This window comes from Anguilla anguilla, chromosome 17 (genome assembly GCF_013347855.1).
Source record: "Anguilla anguilla isolate fAngAng1 chromosome 17, fAngAng1.pri, whole genome shotgun sequence".
NCBI lineage: Eukaryota > Metazoa > Chordata > Actinopteri > Anguilliformes > Anguillidae > Anguilla > Anguilla anguilla.
This window is the reverse complement of record NC_049217.1, coordinates 26,204,752-26,227,601: the sequence shown is the minus strand read 5'-3', so window position 1 is coordinate 26,227,601 and position 22,850 is coordinate 26,204,752. Positions and strand designations below refer to the sequence as shown.

Here is a 22,850-nt window from a genome sequence, read left to right as displayed (position 1 = left end):
ATACAGAGCCGGCCCAGTTGGCCTCGAATTTGGATCAAGATGCCAAAGAGGAAAAGATCTAAGTAATTCTGAAAGAGGGTTCATTATTGGGCCATGGATGGGAGGAGCTTTAGTCACAAAGACTGACCAGCTGGCTAGTGTTTCCATGGGAACAGTGACTAAAGTGACGTCTGCATTTAGATCTATGGGAAAGACATCAGTAAATAGCTCAACCCAACTGAATACCTATGGGAGATTTTGGACCGACGTGTTAGATAGCGCTCTCTACCACCACCATCAAAACACCGAATGAGGGAATAACTTTAGGAAGAATGGCGTTCCATCCCTCCAGTGGAGTTCCAGATACTTGTAGAATCGATGCCAGGGGCGCACTGAAGCTGCTCTGGCGGCTCGTAGCACCCCGACACCTTCCCACGGCCACTTTATGTTGGTATTTCCTTTAATTTGTCATCTGTTGGCATGGACGGAGTGTAGCACAGTGGGTAAGGAACTGGGCTTGTAACCGAAAGGTCGCAGGTTCGATTCCCGGGTAAGGACACTGCCGTTGTACCCTTCAGCAAGGTACTTAACCGGAATTGCTTCAGTATATATCCAGCTGTATAAATGGATGCTATGTAAAAGTTGTGTAAGTCACTCTGGATAAGAGTGTCTGCTAAATGCCTGTAATGTAATGTAAAACGCGCACGTGCGCGTACACACAAATGCAAATACACACAAGCTCTTGCACTCAAACACTTTCCCACCCACCCACACACATGGGTCAGGAACTTGGGTCTCTGTGGTCAGTGACACTGCCCTTGTTTCTCACGGGTCCAACTCTGAGTCATGTGTTGAAATGCAATAAAAAAAATACTCTCAATGGCGCTTTATGAAAGACAATCGACTCTGTGCTTAAAATGTACACAACAACATCATCCCCTATGTATCCATCAACATCCATTGTAACCAGTTTACTTCCTTCTACAGGGACCACACTCCCTGCCCCCACCCCCTATTCTTTACATTCAAACACACACACACACACACACACACACACACTCACATGTGGTATATGTGGTATGTTGCTGGGTTAAACTCATTTGGAAAGAGCTGCCGGAAGGTTCATCCTGTTAAGGCACTGCGGTCGCGTGGATTCATTTTGCAAAGGCGTGGCAGGCATATGTGCTGGTGTATGTGGTATGTGCCTATGTTCTTAAGTTTATGTGTTACTGTAAATAAATGTAAAGCATTCTGTGATCAGGGCCCAGTGTCCAAACCTTTCTGCGAATAGGAAGGGAGGTGCCGAAAGCAGGGTCAACTCTGTGATGACAAACCCTCAGAATAGACCTTAACTTCAGCTGACAGGGTGAGGGTGGTGTATGTGTGCGTGTGCGTGTGAGAGGAGAGAGAGAGAGAGAGAGAGAGAGAGAGAGAGATCCTAATAATAAGTACATCATCAGCTATCTCTGTAAAAAAAATCTCTATACAGCCTCAATACAATATCTCACCACAGTCCCAGCCCTACGCTGTTCCTTCATAAGCTGCCTCTGGCTCTTTTCCAGATCGGCTGTGTTCATTGGACAGAAAAACCAGGCTGGAAGAGGAAGGCCCTGGTCCCTGTGCTACTGCAGAACGACAAAGCTAGCCCAGATGACCGTGTTCCTGCGGGTGAAATGATCCCATGAAATGATCTCACATCAGGGTCCCACCACCACAGAAAATCCTATGTTGTGATCTTTGTTGAAGGCCCCTCTCAGTCAGGTCTCTTGGACTCATCCTAACCCCCGCTGCCCCCCCACCCCCACCCCAACATTAGGCAACCATGTACCTCATACGCAGAGTCTGATTGGTCAAATCTCTGAATGAAATCCAACACAATGTATTGAATACATGTGCTATTATAATATCTTTTTTGTTTATTTAACTTATGGCATTAATTTATTATTACTCTTATCCTTAGTTGCTGCGTTCAAGCTTTATGTGATTGCTCTTCACTCACTCACAAAGCGTTTGAACATAAGCCGTTAAAATAATTACATTAAAACGTTGGCTCTAAATATCCACATATGCAGAGAAGCATAGCACTGTTTGTTTGATAGAGGCATGGAAACACTGAATGGAGTTTTTGAGGTTTGGTGTTTCTGAGTTTTCCCCCACTGAGGAGGAAGTGGCATGTTCTTCCTGTTTTGTTAAGAGACATACTGTTCACCTGCGGTTTCCACGCCGTGACTTGCCATAACATCGTGGTTGCAGTTTTATGCTGCAGCACATCTCTTTTGTAAGATTTTCTCAGTAAGATTGTGAAAAATACTTATTTGAGTTCGGATATAATCCTGTCCTTTCAATTACTCTAACGCAATGCAGGTTTGATATGGTCGGCCAGTCATCAAAAACCCTTGCTCTATATAAAGTGAGTAAAGCCAGATTCAGTGTTATATTAAATTTGAGAGCAGACAGAGAGATAGAGAGAGAGAGTACAAAATATACAAATATTAGAAAAATATATTACCAAAAATTTTCAGAAATTATAAAAAAACTTCCATTCTTTAAGAATGAAAAATGTGCAGTCCTATTAGGACAAGGACCAACAGCCACAATTGCGGCTCAGTATGTCTCAGCTTGCCATAACCTGAGGGACACTGAGTGACCTTCGTATATAATTATAATTATCTATTTATTTATTTATTTATTTATTATTATTAATAATAATAATAATAATAATAATAATAATAATTTATTATTATTATTATTATTATTTTCTTTAAATACTTATGCCAATTGAACGTTAATATTGTTATTGTTCTATTTTTTATTATTATTATATATATTTTTTAAATAGAATGTTCATTATTAGTATTCCACTGTAAATATGTATTTTGAATTGATTTATGTATTTTGAATTGAATTTGAATTTGAGAGAGAGAGAGAGAGAGAAAGAGATGCAATGAGGCACAGATGTTATCAGTATCAGAAGGCTGATAATTAATATTATAGTGCCATTCACCCCCCAACCCTCAGCCTGCACCTTAAGAGGTTCAAGTTTGACTGCAGCCAAACCACTGTTTACTTTCATTCTATAGTTGCTAACAGCAACCAGCGAGAAACTCAGCCACATAGAGGCTTGGTGGCTGAGATGCAAGTGGCGCGTGAAGATGTGGTTGGTTCCTGTGGGTTACTTAGCTAATTTTACCGTTTATTTTTAAATACTCTTCATAAAGAGCACATCTTTGCTGTGCCTTCAGTACCCCTCCTGTTGTCTCAACAGATCTGTAAAACAAACATTTTACACTCCTAAAAATGTAGAAACCTCAGACGTATTACAGAAGATAGCGGCTCAATAGCACAAAACTGACTCTTTCACAGTGGACGTGAATGCAATGTCACAGGAAGCTTATCTTGGGGTGTTAGAAGTTGCACCAGTGCACAAAACACCACCAAAGACAAGTTGGGTCGGCCCATTTTGTGGTCTGACAGGAAACATTCAGACTAGCTGCCCCATTTTCTATGGTTAAAAAGGAAACCAACTGGTTCATGCAGGAGGGCCCCGTTGCTATTGCCTAAAATAAATACGGACGAACATTAACGCAACAGAAACTCAATGTTATTTATAAACAGCGGGGGTCTGCGCAAAATCAGGTCGGCGGTCCGCTAACCCGGGGTTGGCTTCCCCAGCTCCGTCCTGGGGTCTGCCTCCTCGCAACGATCCTTCGTTATAGCAGCACGAGCCACAAGGCCAACACCTTTCGTGAACGCTGAGTGTGTGGGAACAGCCGTTCGTCCAGACTCACTGGCGCAAATGCAAATTACCTGAGGCATGGGAAGGCAGTGCTTAGCCAGACTCTTCTCCCAGTGTTGTGTCATCCCAGTTTTTGTGTCTTTGAATTTCCGCAGTTGTCGGGTGTCCACTTTTTTTCACGAATGGACCCTGCTGATTTCATCTGCCAAGCTATCCATCCATCCGTTATCTGTACCCGCTTATCCTGGGTAGTGCACACACACACCATTCACTTACACACTCACACACTATGGACAATTTGGAGTCTCCAATCAGTCTACCTGCATGACATTGATTGCCCCCTGCCAAGCTATAATTAAATTAAAATTGGAATTTTGGTCCTATTATATGAAGTTACAAACAGCTATTTCTGGCATAATGTGGCTCAAACATATTTATAACCCCTTAGAGATCACCCTGTGTGCATATATCTGTGTGTGTGCGTGTGTGTGAGAGAGAGAGAGTGAGAGAGAGAGAGAAAGAGAGAAAGAGAGAGAGAGAGAGTGAGAGAGAAATGAGAGATGGAGGAGATATGTGATCAAAATACAAACCAAACTAAGAAGAACCTGGAATTCCCAGTGCTGCTGCTACTGCTGTGTGGATGTGTGTGTGTGTGTGCACACGCGTAGGTGTGCGAGAAATGTGTGGTAAAGGACAGTGACCAAAATAAAAACCAAACTAAGGAACAACCTGAACTTTCCAGTGCTGCTGCTGAGTGTGTGTGTGTGTGTGTGTGTGTGTGGGTGCGCACAAGTATGTGTGAATGAGAAATGAGTGCTAGAGGAGAGCGTGATCAAAATATAGACCAGACTAATGAAGAACCTGAACTTTCCAGTGTTGCTGCTGCTGCTGCTGAGTGTGTGTGTGAGTGTGTATGTGCTTTTGTGTGTGTGTGTGTCTGTGAGAGAACACAGTGTAAAGTCACACAGTTCTGCCAGTATGGTTTACAATGATCCAATTAAAAAAAAGGCTTGCACAAAAAACACACACATTGTGAATGCACAAGTCAGAACCGTGGCTTAGAAAAAAAAAAACCCTGCCCCCACCCCCAACAAACTAAGCATTTCGGGTGAACACTGTTGTTTCTAGGTGTTGACACTGAGCAGAGTGTGAACCACTCAAATGCACTATGAGCCATGGGAGCAATGTGAGGTGACTCTTATCTGCTCACTCATCTAAGTAGAGTGTGAAACCAGCGGGCAACAGAGCAGAACTCGAAGTTGTCTCGATGTCAGCGCTGTCGTGTCGCAGAAAGGCCTGCCTGACGTTTAACTTCCTTTCTCCCCCCTCCGAACATGTCCGTTCTTCACTGCTGTTAAGGTTGCTAGGTCCTCAAATGAGCCTGCAAGCATAGGAGCCTCCAAGCACGCATAGAACGCCTGTAGAACGCGTCAAAGAGTGATGTCGTTCTTAAACCCCAGCCTTGAGAGTTCCCGACTCTCTGATTTGTAGGCTATGCCCAAAAAAGGTTCATTAATGCTCATCGACAAATACGCAAGGTAGGTTTCAATCATTATAATTTATTAAATAATTCTTTACATAAAAACAACGGCATAGATAACAAAAATCAATCATAATAAAAATACAACAAAACAAAACAAAAAAACCACAGAAACAACAATAATAGCATACATGACAGTAATATCACATTTATTAACTATTAAATAGCAGTTTATTTTTGTGTATCCGTTATATAGGGATTCTTTGCTGTTAGATGTTTACTCACTGTCCCTCAGGCTGTGACTGGCTAGAGCATATTGAGCTGCAAGTGAGGCTGCTCGTCCTTCCCCTAAAAGGCCTGGCAGCTTTTGTTACTACATTTTTGTATATAGCGCTTTTATCCAAAGCGCTTTACAATTGATGCTTCTCATTCACACACACACACACACACACACGGTGAAAGGTTGCCATACAAGGTACCAGTCAGCACGTAGGAAGAAATTAGGGGGGTTAGGTGTCTTGCTCAGGGACACTTCGACACACCCAGGGCGGGGGATCGAACCGGCAACCCTCTGACTGCCACACAACCGCTCTTACCTCCTGAGCTACGTCACCCCGTTAAGTTGTCATGGAGCTAAATTTGTTTTTGAATTCTGATGTCTTATCAAAATATGCTTTTCTTAGGTGTGAATATGCTTCTCAACACAGAAGGAAGTGCGTCTGTGTCTCTACCTCTCTTATCTTGCGGTGACCACATATGGATTCCTTTTTGGGTAACCACGGTTTTTTTGTGCCTTCCTTGTTCTGTTAGGTGTGGCTACTGAGCCTGTACCCGGTTAGGATTTTGTTTCTCTGCTTTGTATCTCTGACGGTGAAGAGATACTCTGCCAAATTCTAATCTCGATTTAGGGCCAAATAGCAATTAAGTTTGTATTAATTGTTGCATTGTGTTCCAGATAGGTATCTTTTGTTAATGATCTTTTTAAAAAAAATCTGATTGTTAAGCTATGCTGATCTGAGATTGATCAGTTTTAGATATTAGTTAATTAGTGAGTCTTATGACGAGCAATGCCGAGATCTGTATGTTAAACGAATTAAAATAAGGCGATATTATTCACAATGCTGTACTTTTCTGCCTTTTTCTACAAGTCTTCTACAAGTATTTAATATTCACTGTGGTCATCAGTGCGGTGGCCTGGGGTGCCTGAAAAGGAGAACTTTACACTTTGCACATTACAACACAGCCACTGTGAGCGCCTCAATTTCCTGTTTCTTCAGGACATGCTGAATCCCGCAAACAGTGTAGCGGGTCCTCCTGGCCTCGGCATGTATCACCACACATCAGTGAAAATACAACCTACAGCCATAGCAAAAGCGCTACTAAGCGGTAACCACTGGCGACTGTAGCCAAACGTCCAGCTAAAGCGTAACTACAGCTCCTCCTAGTTTGACTTAGCGTAGGTTAGGCCGGTGTAATCTTCACTGTGTGAGCTGGACTTTAGTGTGTTCATAGCTATGAATAACTGTTACAAAGTGAGTATTGTACCTTATCGGACCTGTGTCTGTCTGTTGTTCCAATGACCTTTGGATAAAAGCATCTGCCAAATAAATATACTGTAATGTAATGTTATGTACAGGCTCCAGGAGGAAATGACTGACGTCTACGGGCGTGTTTCCTATTTGTTTTCTCATAGTCAGAATGTAGAGGAAATGGCTTAGGCACAGCTGACACCCCCTGGAATCACAGAACAGGGATCAATGACGTGCATTTTATCTCTGGAAGCTCTCCTGTCCTCCTCCTCCTCTCTCTCTCTTCCCCCTCTTCCTTTCCCTCTCTCTACCTCCCCCCCCCCTCCTCGCTCTCCTCTTACCGCCTATGACACAGGAGGTTCCTCTTGTTCAAGTGTCGGGTACAGCTCTGTGCAACGAAAAAGCCCTGCCCAGAGAGGCTGAACTCACAAGAAGGAGAGGAAAGAGAGAGAGAGAGAGAGAGAGAGAGAGAACCATTTCAATGAGCATACAGAGAGGTTTTGTCATTTAGCTGATTGGCAGCACAGCTGTTAAAACTTGAATAATTTGGTCTAAGCTTGACTTTGCTGCTTGTCGGCTTGTCTGTTTAAAATTTACATTTTGGTTAAAGGCTGTTTTTTGTTGAATCATTTTTTTTTTTAAGGTCTGTGTCTTCCTTTTTCTATTCGAGTGTTTCGGTCATCTTCTTTTTCCATCATGAGGGCAGTGTTCTTGCTGATTCTGGGTGAGTCACTTTCCTTAAGGCAATCGCTTAATCTTGTGTTACTTTTTAAGGTCATCACATTGCCTTGGAAATGGTTCGTTTCTAAGAATTAAGTGGACATTATTGTCATCACTTTGATTCTGTGGATTGAAAAACTATTGACTTCGTTGTGGTTTAGGTACAGTGTGGTGTTGTGCTGTTAGTTTTGTGTTGAGTAACTATGATGTGTGTAATAACAGTGCTGTTTGGGTTGCCATGATGTCGGTGTTAGTGATGTACACCAAGGGAAGAGAGTGTGTGGTATTGGTGGATATAGTCTTGGCATTAGTGGTTATGCTGGAGGGGAGAGTGTGTGGTATTGGTGGATACGGTGCTGCTGTTTGTGGTTCTGTTGTAGTGGAGAGTGTGTGGTATTGGTGGATATGGTGCAGCTGTTTGTGGTTCTGTTGTAGTGGAGAGTGTGTGGTATTGGTGGATGTGATGCTGGTGTTTGTGGTTCTGTTGTAGTGGAGAGTGTGTGGTATTGGTGGATATGGTGCAGCTGTTTGTTGTTCTGTTGTAGTGGAGAGTGTGTGGTATTGGTGGATATGGTGCTGGTGTTTGTGGTTCTGTTGTAGTGGAGAGTGTGTGGTATTGGTGGATGTGGTGCTGGTGTTTGTGGTTCTGTTGTAGTGGAGAGTGTGTGGTATTGGTGGATATGGTGCAGCTGTTTGTGGTTCTGTTGTAGTGGAGAGTGTGTGGTATTGGTGGATATGGTGCAGCTGTTTGTGGTTCTGTTGTAGTAGACAGTGTGTGGTATTGGTGGATATGGTGCAGCTGTTTGTGGTTCTGTTGTAGTGGACAGTGTGTGGTATTGGTGGATATGGTGCTGGTGTTTGTGGTTTTGTTATAGTGGAGAGTGTGTGGTATTGGTGGATATGGTGCTGGTGTTTATGGTTCTGTTGTAGTGGAGAGTGTGTGGTATTGGTGGATATGGTGCTGGTGTTTGTGGTTCTGTTGTAGTGGAGAGTGTGTGGTATTGGTGGATGTGGTGCAGCTGTTTGTGGTTCTGTTGTAGTGGAGAGTGTGTGGTATTGGTGGATATGGTGCTGGTGTTTGTGGTTTTGTTGTAGTGGGGAGTGTGTGGTATTGGTGGATATGGTGCAGCTGTTTGTGGTTCTGTTGTAGTGGGAAGTGTGTGGTATTGGTGGATATGGTGCAGCTGTTTGTGGTTCTGTTGTAGTGGACAGTGTGTGGTATTGGTGGATATGGTGCTGGTGTTTGTGGTTCTGTTGTAGTGGAGAGTGTGTGGTATTGGTGGACATGGTGCTGGTGTTTGTGGTTCTGTTGTAGTGGAGAGTGTGTGGTATTGGTGGATATGGTGCTGGTGTTTGTGGTTCTGTTGTAGTGGAGAGTGTGTGGTATTGGTGGATATGGTGCTGGTGTTTGTGGTTCTGTTGTAGTGGAGAGTGTGTGGTATTGGTGGATATGGTCCTGGCGTTTGTGGTTCTGTTGTAGTGGAGAGTGTGTGGTATTGGTGGATATGGTGCTGGTGTTTGTGGTTCTGTTGTAGTGGAGAGCGTGTGGTATTGGTGGATAAGGTGCTGGTGTTTGTTGTTCTGTTGTAGTGGTGAGTGTGTGGTATTGGTGGATGTGGTGCTGGTGTTTGTGGTTCTGTTGTAGTGGAGAGTGTGTGGTATTGGTGGATATGGTGCTGGTGTTTGTTGTTCTGTTGTAGTGGTGAGTGTGTGGTATTGGTGGATGTGCTGATGTTGTTTGTGGTTCTGTTGTAGTGGAAAGTGTGTGGTATTGGTGGATATGGTGCTGGTGTTTGTGGTTCTGTTGTAGTGGAGAGTGTGTGGTATTGGTGGATATGGTGCTGGTGTTTGTGGTTCTGTTGTAGTGGAGAGCGTGTGGTATTGGTGGATATGGTGCTGGTGTTTGTTGTTTTGTTGTAGTGGTGAGTGTGTGGTATTGGTGGATGTGGTGCTGGTGTTTGTGGTTCCGTTGTAGTGGAGAGTGTGTGGTATTGGTGGATATGGTGCTGGTGTTTGTGGTTTTGTTGTAGTGGGGAGTGTGTGGTATTGGTGGATATGGTCCTGGCGTTTGTGGTTCTGTTGTAGCGGAAAGTGTGTGGTATTGGTAGATATGGTCCTGGCGTTTGTGGTTCTGTTGTAGGGGAGAGTGTGTGGTATTGGTGGATATGGTGCTGGTGTTTGTGGTTTTGTTATAGTGGAGAGTGTGTGGTATTGGTGGATATGGTGCTGGTGTTTGTTGTTTTATTGTAGTGGAGAGTGTGTGGTATTGGTGGATGTGGTGCTGGTGTTTGTGGTTCTGTTGTAGTGGAGAGTGTGTGGTATTGGTGGATATGCTGCTGGTGTTTGTGGTTCTGTTGTAGTGGGGAGTGTGTGGTATTGGTGGATATGGTCCTGGCGTTTGTGGTTCTGTTGTAGCGGAAAGTGTGTGGTATTGGTGGATATGGTGCTGCTGTTTGTGGTTCTGTTATAGTGGAGAGTGTGTGACTGTAATACAGTTGATTGTGGTGTACACACAGGGATCATGTGTGGTGCTGGATTGCTGGGGTCAGGTGTTCTGTGGTGACCCTGTTTTAATGCTGATCCACAGAAATGAAAATAGAAGTAGAAATAGGCTGATCAAAACAGAAACCAAAGTAAGGAAGAACCTCAACTTTCCATTGCTGCGACTGCTGCTGCTGCTGTTGCGTGTGTGTGTGTGCGTGTATGTGTGTGTGTTGTGTGTGTGTGTGCGTGTATGTGTGTGTGCGTGTGAAATGAGTGGGAGAGGAGAGTGAATAATATGGTGAAAGTCTGTGTCCCCAGCTCAGATAGGCTTTGTCAGTTATTTATAACCTATGATGTCATACTTCCACTTCTGTGTGAAAATTCAAACACACACACACACACACACACACACAAGCAATAAATGCAAAGTATACATTTTTTCAGCTTCTGGGACTGTAGAAGGCACATCTTTATTATAGAAGTTGTCATTGAGAGAGCGAGAGAGACAGAGAATTTTCAAACCCATCTGTTGGGATATCAGTACAGCAACACAAATGTCATAAACAAAACAACACCCCAGAAAGAAAACACACACAACAAACCAAAAACATAAAAATGGTTTTATCTCTCTCTCTCTCTCTCTCTCACTCTCTCTCTCTCTCTCTCACTCTCTCACTCTCTTCCTCTCTCTCTCTCTCTTCCTCTCTCTCTCTCTCTCTCTCTCTCTCTCTCTGACACACACACACACACACACACACTCAAGCTCAAACCAGCAGTCAGTGAATGGTCTGTGGAGATCAGAGAGGACTGGAGCTTTTGGACAGCTGAACATTAGTGTGTGTAACACAAAAACATCGCTGACCACTTCTGGACAGCACAGCTAGCCAGGAGGACTCATCACAAACACAGCTGTTTCTGAAAAATTGAAAAACTTTTTACACAGAAATACCATGGGATAAAAAAAAACGTAGTCTCATATTCATCTTTTTATCTCAAATCCAGATGCCATAAAAAAATTTAATCAGCAAAAATAAGAAATTTCACTCTACCATCACCATACTTGGAGGGCTCTGTATAAGCCAGCTCAACTGGATGGTATATATGACAGCTTGAGCTCAACTGAATAGTATGTAATTCCATTTTTGTGTTTTACTGGAGAACCAGCACTGTTTAGGGTGGGGTGGGGAGACAAATTTCCCACATTTGAAGAAAAATAATACATTTCCTGCCATAACGAATGGCACAGACATGTCCTGGCAGGCAGTAGTGAACAGTACTTTTGGAATCGGAGTCCACATTTGCGTGAAACACACACCGATACCTCGGTGCACCCGATCAAAAAAGACATTTAAAAAAAAAATTTTTTATGATGAAGAGTGCAACTCAGCGATGTGCTGATGCCATCAGCTGTTGAATGTCAACCAGATGGAGCTGCAAACAGTGTGAAAAGCTCCCGGTGCGGAGCGATAGGGAGGAGAGTGGCCGCCTGGTGTGCCAGGTGTGAGATTGTTGCTGAATGGAAGGGGATCCGCAGCCTCCCGCGAGCAGCCCCCTGCCACAGGAACAAACGCAGGAAGGCCAGGAAGTGGCAGTGTCTGAGGTGTTCACGAGCGAGCAGGTCCCTCGGGGTGCGCTGTGCTGGAAAGATTGCCAAGTATGACTCCATCACGCTTGGAGTTTCTCACAAGGTCATTGAATAACATTAAAAAAAAATTATTATTATTATTATTATTTTTAACCCATTTCCTGCCATTGGTTTGGAATTATGGGTAATGATGGCACCTGCATTGTAGCTCCCGTCTGTAGTTCCTGGTGGTCAGTGGTCTTTTAAAAGTGCAGGGCTTTTAAATGTACGCAAAAACGCATAGGGTGATGAAGGTGATGATGACAGCAGCTCTGACTTCCTCCTGCAGGTCTCTCCTTCTCCCTGATGGCAGATTTGGCACTCTCAGCCTGCTTAATAGGGTTTGAAACACGACCTGATGGTTGTTTCGGTAAGTTTCCGGCAATAATTATTATATGCGACCAGTAGCTGGATATTTTTGCTAAGACCATCTGCGTTTGCTACGGGCCTCATGGATCTTCCCGATTATGGAACCCACAACCTTCTGGTGCCTGACCATGATCCCATAACTCCGTGACACACCTCCTTTACGTGGACTGTATGAATTCCTGTTATGCATCAGTTCTCAAACTAGGCCCTGTGGCCATCTTTTTGTGCTGGGTGTACTGTAGTTCCTTCAAATCTCTTGACCAATTAAGCTTGTTGTAAGAACGTGCTTAAGTTCTCACTTGTTCGCACAATATATGTGTGGCTCCTTCCCATTTTGCACTTGGGTTTTCTTTTTTTTTTGCTTTTAATTTGTAAAACGATGACCGGTGGAATCACCTTCAGTCCTTAAATTTGACTGACAGTAAAAAATCAGCATTTATTTTTAAAAATTCACAACTACACCTTGATTCACAGACTTTTTGGCACGTTAGTTGTTGGCAAGTTCAGCAATCACTAAAACCGCACTGCTGTCATTTACTTGTATGCCAAAGACATATGCGGCTTGAATACAGGCCAGTGTTTTTCCGATCTTCAGCTCTGATGTTATTTCCCCTTACAGATGTGGATGAATGCGCCGATAAGGAGCAGCCAGTCTGTGGATTGCATGCGGTGTGCTTCAACAGCGATGGCAGCTACTACTGCCAGTGTAACTCTGGGTACAGTACGAAGTCACGTGCTGTCAATTTCACACGTGATTCATGTAAAGGTAATACTGCTCAAACCCTCACCTGTCAGAGTGGGAAAAAGTGGCAGTTTAAAAAAAATCTAATTATGAACGTAGACTTTGTTAGAAGAGGGAAGCCTTGCCAAGGGGGTGTAGTTGTATATTTTTATAAAGAAAAATGAGCATTTGTCCAGGGTCTGTTCCTGCTTCTTGCTCAATGCACGCTGGGATAGGCTCTGGCAACCCCCGCGACCTTGCTCAGGATGAGCGGGCATAGATAATGAATGGATGGATGGATGACCATTTGTATTTGAACGCAGTCTTCCTCCAATTCAGTATCAATAAAAAAATATCAGACGAAGCAGTGTGTTCTCTTATGCAGCCATCAAATTGCGTGTGTTATCATCATTTATCATATCTTAAACCATTTCTTTTTTTGCGTGAGAAATGAATTCGACCATGTCATGCCTGGAGTTTTTTTCTTTTGTGCAGGTGAAATATTAATTATTCAGTACGTGAAAACATTTTTTTGTTGTTCTGCAGACATAAACGAGTGTCGTGAAATGAGGGCTGATTGTGGTCCCAACGCAAAATGTAAGAACACACCGGGATCGTATAACTGCAGCTGCGAACAGGGATTTGCCTCCAGCAACGGGGCAAAAACTTTTTTGGCCACCGATGGGATCACATGTAAAGGTCAGATTGTCCCTCCTTACTTTTATGGAATTTGGTGGAAGGGTGGTTCAGTCTTAATGAAATATTTTAGATTTTGCTTCAAGTTTATTATTTTTTTCCATAGATGTAGGAAAAAGTTAATTACTGTCCCAACCACAGCTGTGCTTCCGCTTCCTCTCTCTCTGTGCTAGCGTCTTTCCACTGATCTACAGACAACATCTCTGTCCCTCCCTCTCTTTCTCTATCTCCCTCTTTCTCCCCCTCTCTCTGTCTCTCTCTCTCTCTTTCTCCCTCTCTTTCTCTTAATAAACTATTTTCGCTTACTCAGAAGGCTTCTGTCTTCTACTCATATAGAGTTCACCGTTCATTCGTCTATATGCTTAAATCATTAACCGGCACCTTGGAAATATTTCCAAATATTTTTTTCCCCTGAAAGCATCTGGAATTTGAAAGGTTTAAATTTGAGGGGTATTCCTGTGACAGACCACACCCTGATTTGTGTTTCCATGACACCGATACATGTATCTCTGCTCAATGGATTTTATTCGGTTATTTGTACTTTTTTTTTTTGCCCATTCAAAGCTCTCAGATCAGTGGCCCAGGTCAAACCCCTGCTCTGCAGTCATTAAGAACTATTCTGGGATGAGTGATCTGGGTTTTACGCTGCTCTTTTCTTCTTCTCTCTCCCTTTCCTCTCCTGTCCTCTCCTCTCCTCTCCTCTCCTCTTCTCCCCTCTCCCAACATCCCTGTTCTTACCCCTCCTCCCCCCTTCCCTCTGCCTCCCACCCTCCTACCTTGCTTTTTCTCCCTTCCCCTCAATCAACCCCTGCCTCCCACCTTCTCTCGTCCCTCTCTCCCCCCCCCCCCCCCCCCTCCAACCTGCAGGCTATTCAGCAAGAGTCTGAGAGGATGGATGGCCATTTGTATTTAAACGCGGTCTTCCTCCAATGCAGTATCAATAAAAAAATATCAGACGAAGCAGTGTGTTCTCTTATGCAGCCATCACATTGCGTGTGTTATCATCATTTATCATATCTTAAACCATTTCTTTTTTTGCGTGAGAAATGAATTAGACTGTGTCATGTCTGGAGTCTTTTTTCTTTTGTGCACGTGAAATATTAACTATTCAATATGTGAAAACATTTTCTTGTTGTTCTGCAGACATAAACGAGTGTAATGAAACCAGGGATTATTGTGGTCCCAACACAAAATGTAAGAACACACCGGGATCGTATAACTGCAGCTGCAAACAGGGATTCGTCTCCAGCAACGGGACAGAAACTTTTTTGGCCACCGATGGGATCACATGTACAGGTCAGATTGTCCCTCATTACTTTTATGGAACTTTGGTTTGCAGGTAGGTGAATTGGAGACTCTAAATTGCCCATAGCTATGAGTGTGTGAGGGAATGGTGTGTATGACTAGGTGACAGGTGGCCTGTCCAGGGTGTATTCCTGCCTCTCACCCATTGCACGCTGGGATAGGCTCCAGCACCCCCAGCGACCCTGCCCTGGATAAGCGGGTAAAGATAATGGACAGATGGATCTCCATGGTGGTCTCTAACAAATCTCTCATTCTCCCTTAGAGCTGACCTGTAATCATTTTGCACCAGTGGGTTCACATGACCAGGTACTCTCCACTTTGAAAAATTGGGTCATTACTGACCTCTAATGGAGATTCAGACTGAACAGATACAATGGTGAACACCTTTTACGGACTCAACTTTCCTCCATCCCTTTCTCTGAATTCTTTCCCCCTCTCTCCTCGATTCCCTCTCAGATACCAGCAGGGCTTGAAAAAGTTTTATCGCTGATGAGAGACGCATGCAATGCCCTGAATGGTTCTCCTAGACCAGAAGGAGAGACACTGTTGGAGGTGAAACAAAACCCGATTTGTTTACCACTACACCCAACAACCCCCAACCAACCCACAGCTTCACAGCACCCCAACCAACAGCTAACGCAAACCACCATCCCAAAACTCAAACTACATAAACAGTCAACTCAGGTGTCTTTACAGCAGCACGTTACATTACATTGCAGGCATTTAGCAGACACTCTTATCCAGAACGACTAAAACAAATTTCTTAATAAGCATTTGCATTGCATCCAGTTATACAGCTGGATATATACTGAAGCAATGCAGGTGAAGTACCTTGCCCAAGGGTACAACGGCAGTGTCCTATCCCGGGAATTGAACCTGTGACCTTCAGGTTACAAGACCGGTTCCTTACCCATTACACTACACTGCTGCCCATCACAGCGGCAGCACATCACGTCCACTGAATATATTCTCTCCCTCTCTCCCATTCCTCATTTTTTTTCTTTCTTCATGGCTTCATCCAGAGCCTGTTAACCACAATCGACGAGCTGCTGTCGGCTGGGCCGCTGAAAGATAACGGCATGGTAACCCGCTTCCTGAAGGTGGTAGAGGATGCCCTGCGGCTGATAGGGTTTCTATTGCCCAATAACAGGATCAGGAAATCCGCCAACCACACAGGTAGGAGCTCCATTCAACGGCTGCACGCTGCTGCACGCTCCTGTCCGCTGACAGCTGTTTTACCTGCTGCTGATCACTGTGACTTTGCACAGTCCAGTCTGTGGGCTGTTTTTTTGGGCTGGTCATACGCTCTCAGCAAAAAAAAGGGTTCTTTGGCTTATCTCTATAGGGGAAGTGCTTTTAGACAGTGACAGACAGAGACTGTCTTCACTGGCAACTGTCAGATGAAGTGAAGGCCTTAGAAGTATTCTTTGAAACAGTGAAACCAAAATACCAAACCAGCATAGGTCTGCTTGCCAGATGGGACACTGTCATTGTACACTGTCACAGTAAAATACTGAGCTGTGTGTGTTGCATGAAAAAAGAATATATGCTGTGTAAGTTGGGCTGGATATGAGTCGTCAGATATGTACAGTGAGAAAATGCAAAAAAAAAACTGCAATGCGGCATCTTACAGCAGACTGTAATCTGTAAGGGAAGACAAATGTGAAAAATTCTACCCAGGAACAAGCCTATCTTCTTATTCATTTGCATGCTATTTTAAGCCTACAAGTTAAAAAGCCTAAATTCAACCTGCCTTGATGTTTGTGAAGAGTTCATAGTGAAACTGGTGATAATTCAGCTGGAAGGATGTTTGCACGACAACTTACTACGAGTAAATATTTTCTAATAACATGTGCTTGTTAATTTTGTGATCATGTTCGTGTGCTAGTATATTAACCACTGGATCACAGACTGTAGTGGGTGGTGAAAAAAAAAGTGTTAATGAAGATGTTATATCACTGCCAGGATTTCTGAGGGAGCTTGGGGTGAACAGGATTGGGGACCCATGCTTCGGGTTGCTTATCCCCTCTTTGTCTCTCGCCAGACGTGCAGTTTTTAGTGAAGAGGGGTCAGATGTCCCCCAAGGGGAAGATCAGCCTGTCGTCTGAACACGTACTTCTGGATACACACTGGGAGACTGCTGCCGGAGATACCACCTACCCTGGTATTCTTCATCTTTCTCCAAATGCATCATCATCATCATCATCATCTATATTTCTCTATTTACCATTACATTACAAATACAAAACATCTTTTTACGTGGTAATGTGTTATTGTACCCTGGTTAAATTGTTAATTTTTCAAATGATTTTTGAACATTTCTGATGACAATGCGAACACTAAAAAAAAGTGACCTTGACCTCCTGACCCCTGACCTTTGACCCAGGGTTTGCAGCTGCCTCTCTCATGACTTATAAAGGCCTGGAGTCATCCACCAATGACTCATTCCAGGGCCTGAGCGCGAAGCACAACGGCACCAAATTCTCAATGAACTCCAAAGTGGTGACAGTCAGCGTCAGCAATGAGAACACGGGACACCTGCAGAAACCCGTCACCCTCACCCTTTCACACCTTCAGGTGAGTACAGCCAGCACTGAATCCCGAATCACGAGAAACCGTCTCACACTGTGTTTCTCTCGCTTGTAGCTGTTCTGAATTCTTACCACCACCCCCCCTGACCCGTTCCCCCCCACGCCCCCCCCCCCCCCCCGGCCCTTCCGTCCTGTTTCTCTTTCCACCTCCGCAGTGACCAAAAGCCGGAATCTACATGTGTAGGAGGGTGGAGATCTAGGTTGAGAGACATTATTGATGTAAATTAAATAGGTTCACCCCAATATACAGTAGCTCAAGTTTTACTTGGATATAGCCTGGCAACATCCTAGTTGCCTGAAAATCTTTCGCTTTTCAATTGAATTTAGCCAATGTGTTGTCCCGAGCCCTGGTGGAGGGGTGGGGCCCAATGGTCTATGATGTGGTGAATATTATTACCCCAGGTTCAGAAATAATATAAAAATACATCCGTATCCTGGGCTTGGGAATTTCGCCCAGCACCCCTGTCTGAACGCCCTAGATGGCATTTCACCACAAAAATGTTCCCTGGGTCACTTCCTGTTCTGCTTTCCTCCTCACTTCCTGTACTTCTCCCAGAAAACGGAGGAGAACCGCTCCCACTCCTGCGTTTACTGGGACGGGGCGAGCGGGGGCTGGTCTGAGCGGGGCTGTGAGGTGGTGCGCTCCAACTCCACGCACACGGTGTGCGCCTGCTCTCACCTGAGCAGCTTCGCCGTGCTGATGGCGCTGTACGAGGTGGAGGTGAGGCCGACGGGGGGTGGGGGGGTGGGGGGGGGGTGGGGGCTGACGGAGGGAGGAGCCCATAGGGGGAGGGGATTTTTGCCCACCTCTCCCTGAATAGTGTGTGCATGTAAGATATTTTCTTGTTGTTGTGGAGAGGGCAAAGGAATGGAAGACAGCTCTTGAGTGTGTAGCGAATACAGAGGGACACCTCAAGCATGTACCTTGTTTGTTTGTTTGTTGGCAGGATGCATTCCATTTGGAGGTGATCACCTGGGTGGGGCTTTCCGTGTCTCAGGTGTGCCTTCTGCTCTGCATCGTCACCTTCTTCTGCTGCCGCTCCATCCAGGGAACACGCAACACCATCCACCTCCACCTCTGCGTCTGCCTCTTCATCGCCAACCTCGTCTTCCTCGCAGGCATCTCCAGCACACAGAACAAGGTGTGTGGGTTTGTGTCTGTGTGTGTGTGTGGGTGTCTGTGTGTGTCTGTTTGTGTGTGTGTGTGTGTGTGTGTGTGTGTGTTTGTCTGTGTGTGTGTGTATGCGTTTGTGAGTGTGTGTGTGTGTGTGGGCGTGCTACAAAGAGAGATAGTCTATCTGTTTTGCAGTCATGTCTCTTACTCTTTCTCGCTCCCTCCCTCCCCCTCCCTTTCCTTCCCTCTTATACCTTTTGTCTCTTTTTCCTACAGTTAAAATCTGCTTCATCAGCATGGCACATGCTAGGTCTTGTGCTGTCAAAGCACATTACTAAAGATAATAGTAAATTATAATATAAATGTAATATAATACAAAATGTAGTATATACTATAACACAAAGAAAACAACAAGTCAAATGAAATTTGGTGAAATGTCCATAATAATCATGACACTATAATCATGTTTTAAGGACAGTGTTTTTCATGTTGACTGTGTTCTCTCTCTCTCTGTCTCTCTCTGTCTCTCTCTCTCTCTCTCTCTCTCTCTCTCTCCCTCTCTCTCTCAGGTTGGCTGTGCGCTTGTGGCCGGTCTCCTTCACTTCTTCTTCCTGGCGGCGTTCTGCTGGATGTGTCTGGAGGGGGTGCAGCTGTACCGCATGGTGGTGCTGGTCTTCAACACCACGCTGCGCCCCCGCTGCATGACGGCGGCCGGTTACGGCATTCCCGCCATCATCGTCGCCATTTCCGCCGGCGTCCGCTCCGAGGGATACGGCACCGAGCGATTGTGAGGAAACCTCTGATTGGCTGTCTGTCTGATTGTCTGTCTGTCTGTCTCTCTGCTTGTCTGTCTGTCTGATTGTCTGTCTGTCTGTCTCTCTGCTTGTCTGTCTGTCTGCCTGCCTGCCTGTCTGTCTCTCTGTCTGTCTGTCTGATTGTCTGTCTGTCTGTCTCTCTGCCTGTCTGTCTGTCTGATTGTCTCTCTGTCTGTCTGTCTGTCTGCCTGTCTGTCTCTCTGATTGTCTGTCTGTCTGCCTGCCTGTCTGTCTCTCTGTCTGTCTGCCTGTCTGTCTCTCTGATTGTCTGTCTGTCTGCCTGTCTGTCTGTCTCTCTGCCTGCCTGCCTGCCTGTCTGTCTGTCTGTCTGTCTCTGCCTGCCTGCCTATCTGTCTGCCTGTCTGTCTCTCTGCCTGCCTGTATGTCTGTCTGTCTCTCTGCTTTGTAACAGTGCTGTGTCTTTCCACAGCTGCTGGCTGACTCTAAAGCAGGGATTAATTTGGAGTTTCTTTGGTCCTGTCTGCATCATCATCACGGTGAGTCTCACACATTGAGATATAAGAACCCACCCCACCACCCTGCACCGAATCTGACCCCCCCCCCCCCATTGCAGCCCCACCGCAGTCCGGTCCTTCAAGACTAAGTGTTTCTTTTTGGGGGCTACTGGGAGGCTCGTTCTGTTAAAACGCTGGGTTCCTGTCTGTGGAAGTTTGCTGTGGTCCGATATCTAATCCAGACCATGTCAATACAGTCTGTGAATAGCAGGCCACATGGTAGCACACTTTTGGCTATAGCATTCTGCACAGATAGAGGGCTTTAGTCAGTGGATTTATCCTCATACCATTGCTCACCAGTGACCTCTTCTAGTTTTAGGTGGTGAGAAAATACTTGTCTGTGGTCTCTTGAAGAGTTTTCTGTGCTAAGACAGGTTTAGGAACACAATTACACTGTTTTGGAATATTTTTCACAATCACCATTCTCTCCCAGGTGAACGCCTTCTTCTTCCTAATAACAGTGTGGAAGTTGGCAGAAAAGTTCTCTAGCCTCAACCCAGACCTCTCCAACCTGAGGAAGATCAAGTATGTGCACAATACATGCATATACTACACATCATAAGAATACACATATAGCCGCACATACTGTCACCACAAGTATCTAATACTGTTATATACACATATATTACAATCATCAATGCCTGATGTCCCCCCCTGCAGGGCATTCACAATAACTGCAATTGCTCAGCTGTGCGTGTTGGGCACTATGTGGATCTTCGGCTGTTTCCTGTTTGAAAAAGGCAATCGCCCCTTGGAGTACATTTTCACTGTCCTCAACAGCCTACAGGGGGTGCTGCTGTTCCTGATGCACTGCCTGCTCTCCAAACCGGTGTGCTGTTCACTCACCCACACGCACACACACACACGCCCACACATACACATACACACACACACACACACATACACATACACACATACACACCTCTGATGGCCTTTTCCCCCTCCTAGTCTGTGTATACTCATTCTCTCACAGTTTTCATTCTTTTTCCAAAGACAGCCACTGCCACTATGACTCCCTTCATACATTAGATTTTGTTATATGCTCATAGATATGATTACATGCTCATATACATGATTAACATGACTGTAACAGATTATATTCAACTGCAGAAAATTTGGACCATTTGCAAAAATAAATAAATAAAACACACTGGAGTGAATCTTGTATTGACTGACGGCATTGTGTTCAGAGAGATTTACAAAACAGTGCTTTTTTGATTTGCCTTGAATGTGCAAAGATGAAAATAGTTCAATAGTTCATGTGTTTTTGAATCAAAGCACATTTGTTGTTGTGCTTTTCATTTATTTGACCATAGTATCCAGAAAGGTGTGTTTGCAGTCAAGAAAAATGATCACTTAAATACCATGTTTTAATCACAATCCTGCCTGCCTTCTGCTGCCCCCCTCAGGTGAGAGAAGAGTATGGCAAGTTCCTGTCCCACCTCTGTACGTCTCAGAAGAAATATTCTGAATTCAGCACCAACCAATCTGGCAGCTCCCGGGTACGCTCACAGCCTCTCTCTCCCTCTCACCCCCCCCCCCCCCACACACACACACACACACTCACACTCATGCACTTTAAGGAGAAGAGCACATGTTCTCCCCTGTCTACATATCACAGTAGTGTCCCCACTGTCCAGTGCTGATACTAACCGTGTTGGTAGTAACAGTGCTGTTATAACAGTGTTGATAGTAACAGTGTTGATGGTCTTCGTTTCTCATAGGCTTCCAAGAGTGCTCAGCACACAGGAGAGTCACGAATCTGACGGCTACACCAAGACCCATGATGCTTTTAAGTGCTGGATACTGTCTTTTCCACCATGGCCCCCTCTTTGACCTCCTCTGCTCCCCCTAGTGATTGTTACTGCATAAGATAAGAATCTGAGCTGAATTAATGCAATCAGCAAGGTTGCGCAAATCTATTGGCTAACTAGTCAAGAGAGAGCCAGGCTATTGCTAGACTCCATAAAGAAAAGCTATTTGGTAATTTGACTCAGGGAGGTAATATTATTGGTGGATTCTTTGGGGTAGAGAAATCACTCTATATCTTTCTATCAAAAAGTGTTGCATTATAGAACAATTGCTGGGTGTAGATCAGTGGTGTCAAACTCCGGCCATGGAGGGCCGTGTGTATGCAGGTTTTCATTCCAACCAATTAATGCTGCCTTAATTGAGTCCAATTACTCATTCAGCCATATGCGTTTAACTGCATTGAAGCACAGAATATAAGAAAATTTTTATTTAGACAATGCGGGTCACCATAGACGTCGGGTCACCATTGTGCACAAACCTGCATCCCTAATTCAGCAAATAATTTAACTAATTATATAATCAAGATCTGAGGCTGGAATGAAAACCTGCATACACACGGCCCTCCATGGCACGAGTTTGACACCACTGGTGTAGATGGAAGCTCCCTGAGTCCACCATTGAGCTTCCATCTACACCAGTGGTCTCCAACCCTGGTCCTGGAGAGCTACAGGGGCTGCTGGTTTTTGTTTTCACCTTAAAATCGGCACCCAATTGAGACCCAAGACACCAGGTGAGTAGAGTTAACTGTGTAATCGACTGCTCTAATTGATTCATGAAGTGCAGAGTCACTATGAAAACCAGCAGACCCTGTATGTTCTCCAGGTCCAGGGTTGGAGGCTAAGCCTCTGCCACACTGATCTGCACACTGTTGCCACCTAGCTGCACAGAGATGAAGTTCTGTGACGGGCGTAGCCCAGCTGCTCAGTAGTGTCATCCTACCGCCACGCTGATTGTGTCATCCTGAGCTACACCTGTGTAGGTCAGGTCAGGTGAGCAGCCCAGGTGATTTCACGATCCGTGAATCTGCTCAGGCGCATCTGCAACGCAAGTCCCGCTGCGTGGAACGTGTCAGTAACCGTAGCCCCAGCCAGAGGTGGGTAACCCGGCTTCAAAGAGTAAAAAGACTGACCATGTTGTATTTGCTCCACCACCATGCACTAAACCAGCTGACTCTAATTAGCATAGCTCTTCAGCATGATAGGAGAACTAATTATTATGATCAGCTGGTTTAGTGCATGGTGGTGGAGCAAATACATGGTCAGTCTTTTTACCCTTTGAAGCCGGGTTACCCACCTCTGGCCCCAGCTAAAGAGACTGTCCTGTACAAGGGAGGTTTGTGAAGGGCATCTCTATTCTCTGA

At 44.9% G+C, this 22,850-nt stretch overlaps 1 protein-coding gene across 2 annotated transcripts; it reads left to right on the top strand.

Annotated features, from left to right (window-relative positions):
• The first annotated feature begins 7,081 nt into the window (after window positions 1-7,081).
• Window positions 7,082-21,724, top strand: LOC118216428 (adhesion G protein-coupled receptor E5-like). Of its 2 annotated transcripts, XM_035397574.1 has the most exons (18): window positions 7,083-7,448; window positions 11,842-11,922; window positions 12,541-12,687; window positions 13,189-13,341; window positions 14,482-14,634; window positions 14,906-14,949; window positions 15,100-15,195; window positions 15,666-15,819; window positions 16,688-16,807; window positions 17,030-17,220; window positions 17,791-17,955; window positions 18,182-18,376; window positions 18,918-19,135; window positions 19,594-19,660; window positions 20,112-20,203; window positions 20,339-20,507; window positions 21,088-21,180; window positions 21,403-21,724. In XM_035397574.1, the coding sequence occupies exons 1-18, from the start codon at window positions 7,421-7,423 to the stop codon at window positions 21,442-21,444; spliced, it is 2,208 nt and encodes a 735-aa protein (XP_035253465.1). In that variant the 5' UTR covers window positions 7,083-7,420; the 3' UTR covers window positions 21,445-21,724. The 2 variants fall into 2 exon arrangements, with proteins under 2 accessions (XP_035253466.1, XP_035253465.1); XM_035397575.1 differs by lacking the exon at window positions 14,482-14,634 and having other exon boundaries at window positions 7,082-7,448.
• Window positions 21,725-22,850: the final 1,126 nt, after the last annotated feature.

Bases quoted from the DNA above. Each gene is read 5' to 3' on its own strand.
- LOC118216428 (XM_035397574.1), top strand. From the start codon at position 7,421: ATGAGGGCAGTGTTCTTGCTGATTCTGG. The intron at 7,449-11,841 runs GTGAGTCACTTT...TTCCTCCTGCAG, and splicing joins AGTGTTCTTGCTGATTCTGG to GTCTCTCCTTCTCCCTGATG. The intron at 17,221-17,790 runs GTGAGTACAGCC...TACTTCTCCCAG, and splicing joins TCACCCTTTCACACCTTCAG to AAAACGGAGGAGAACCGCTC.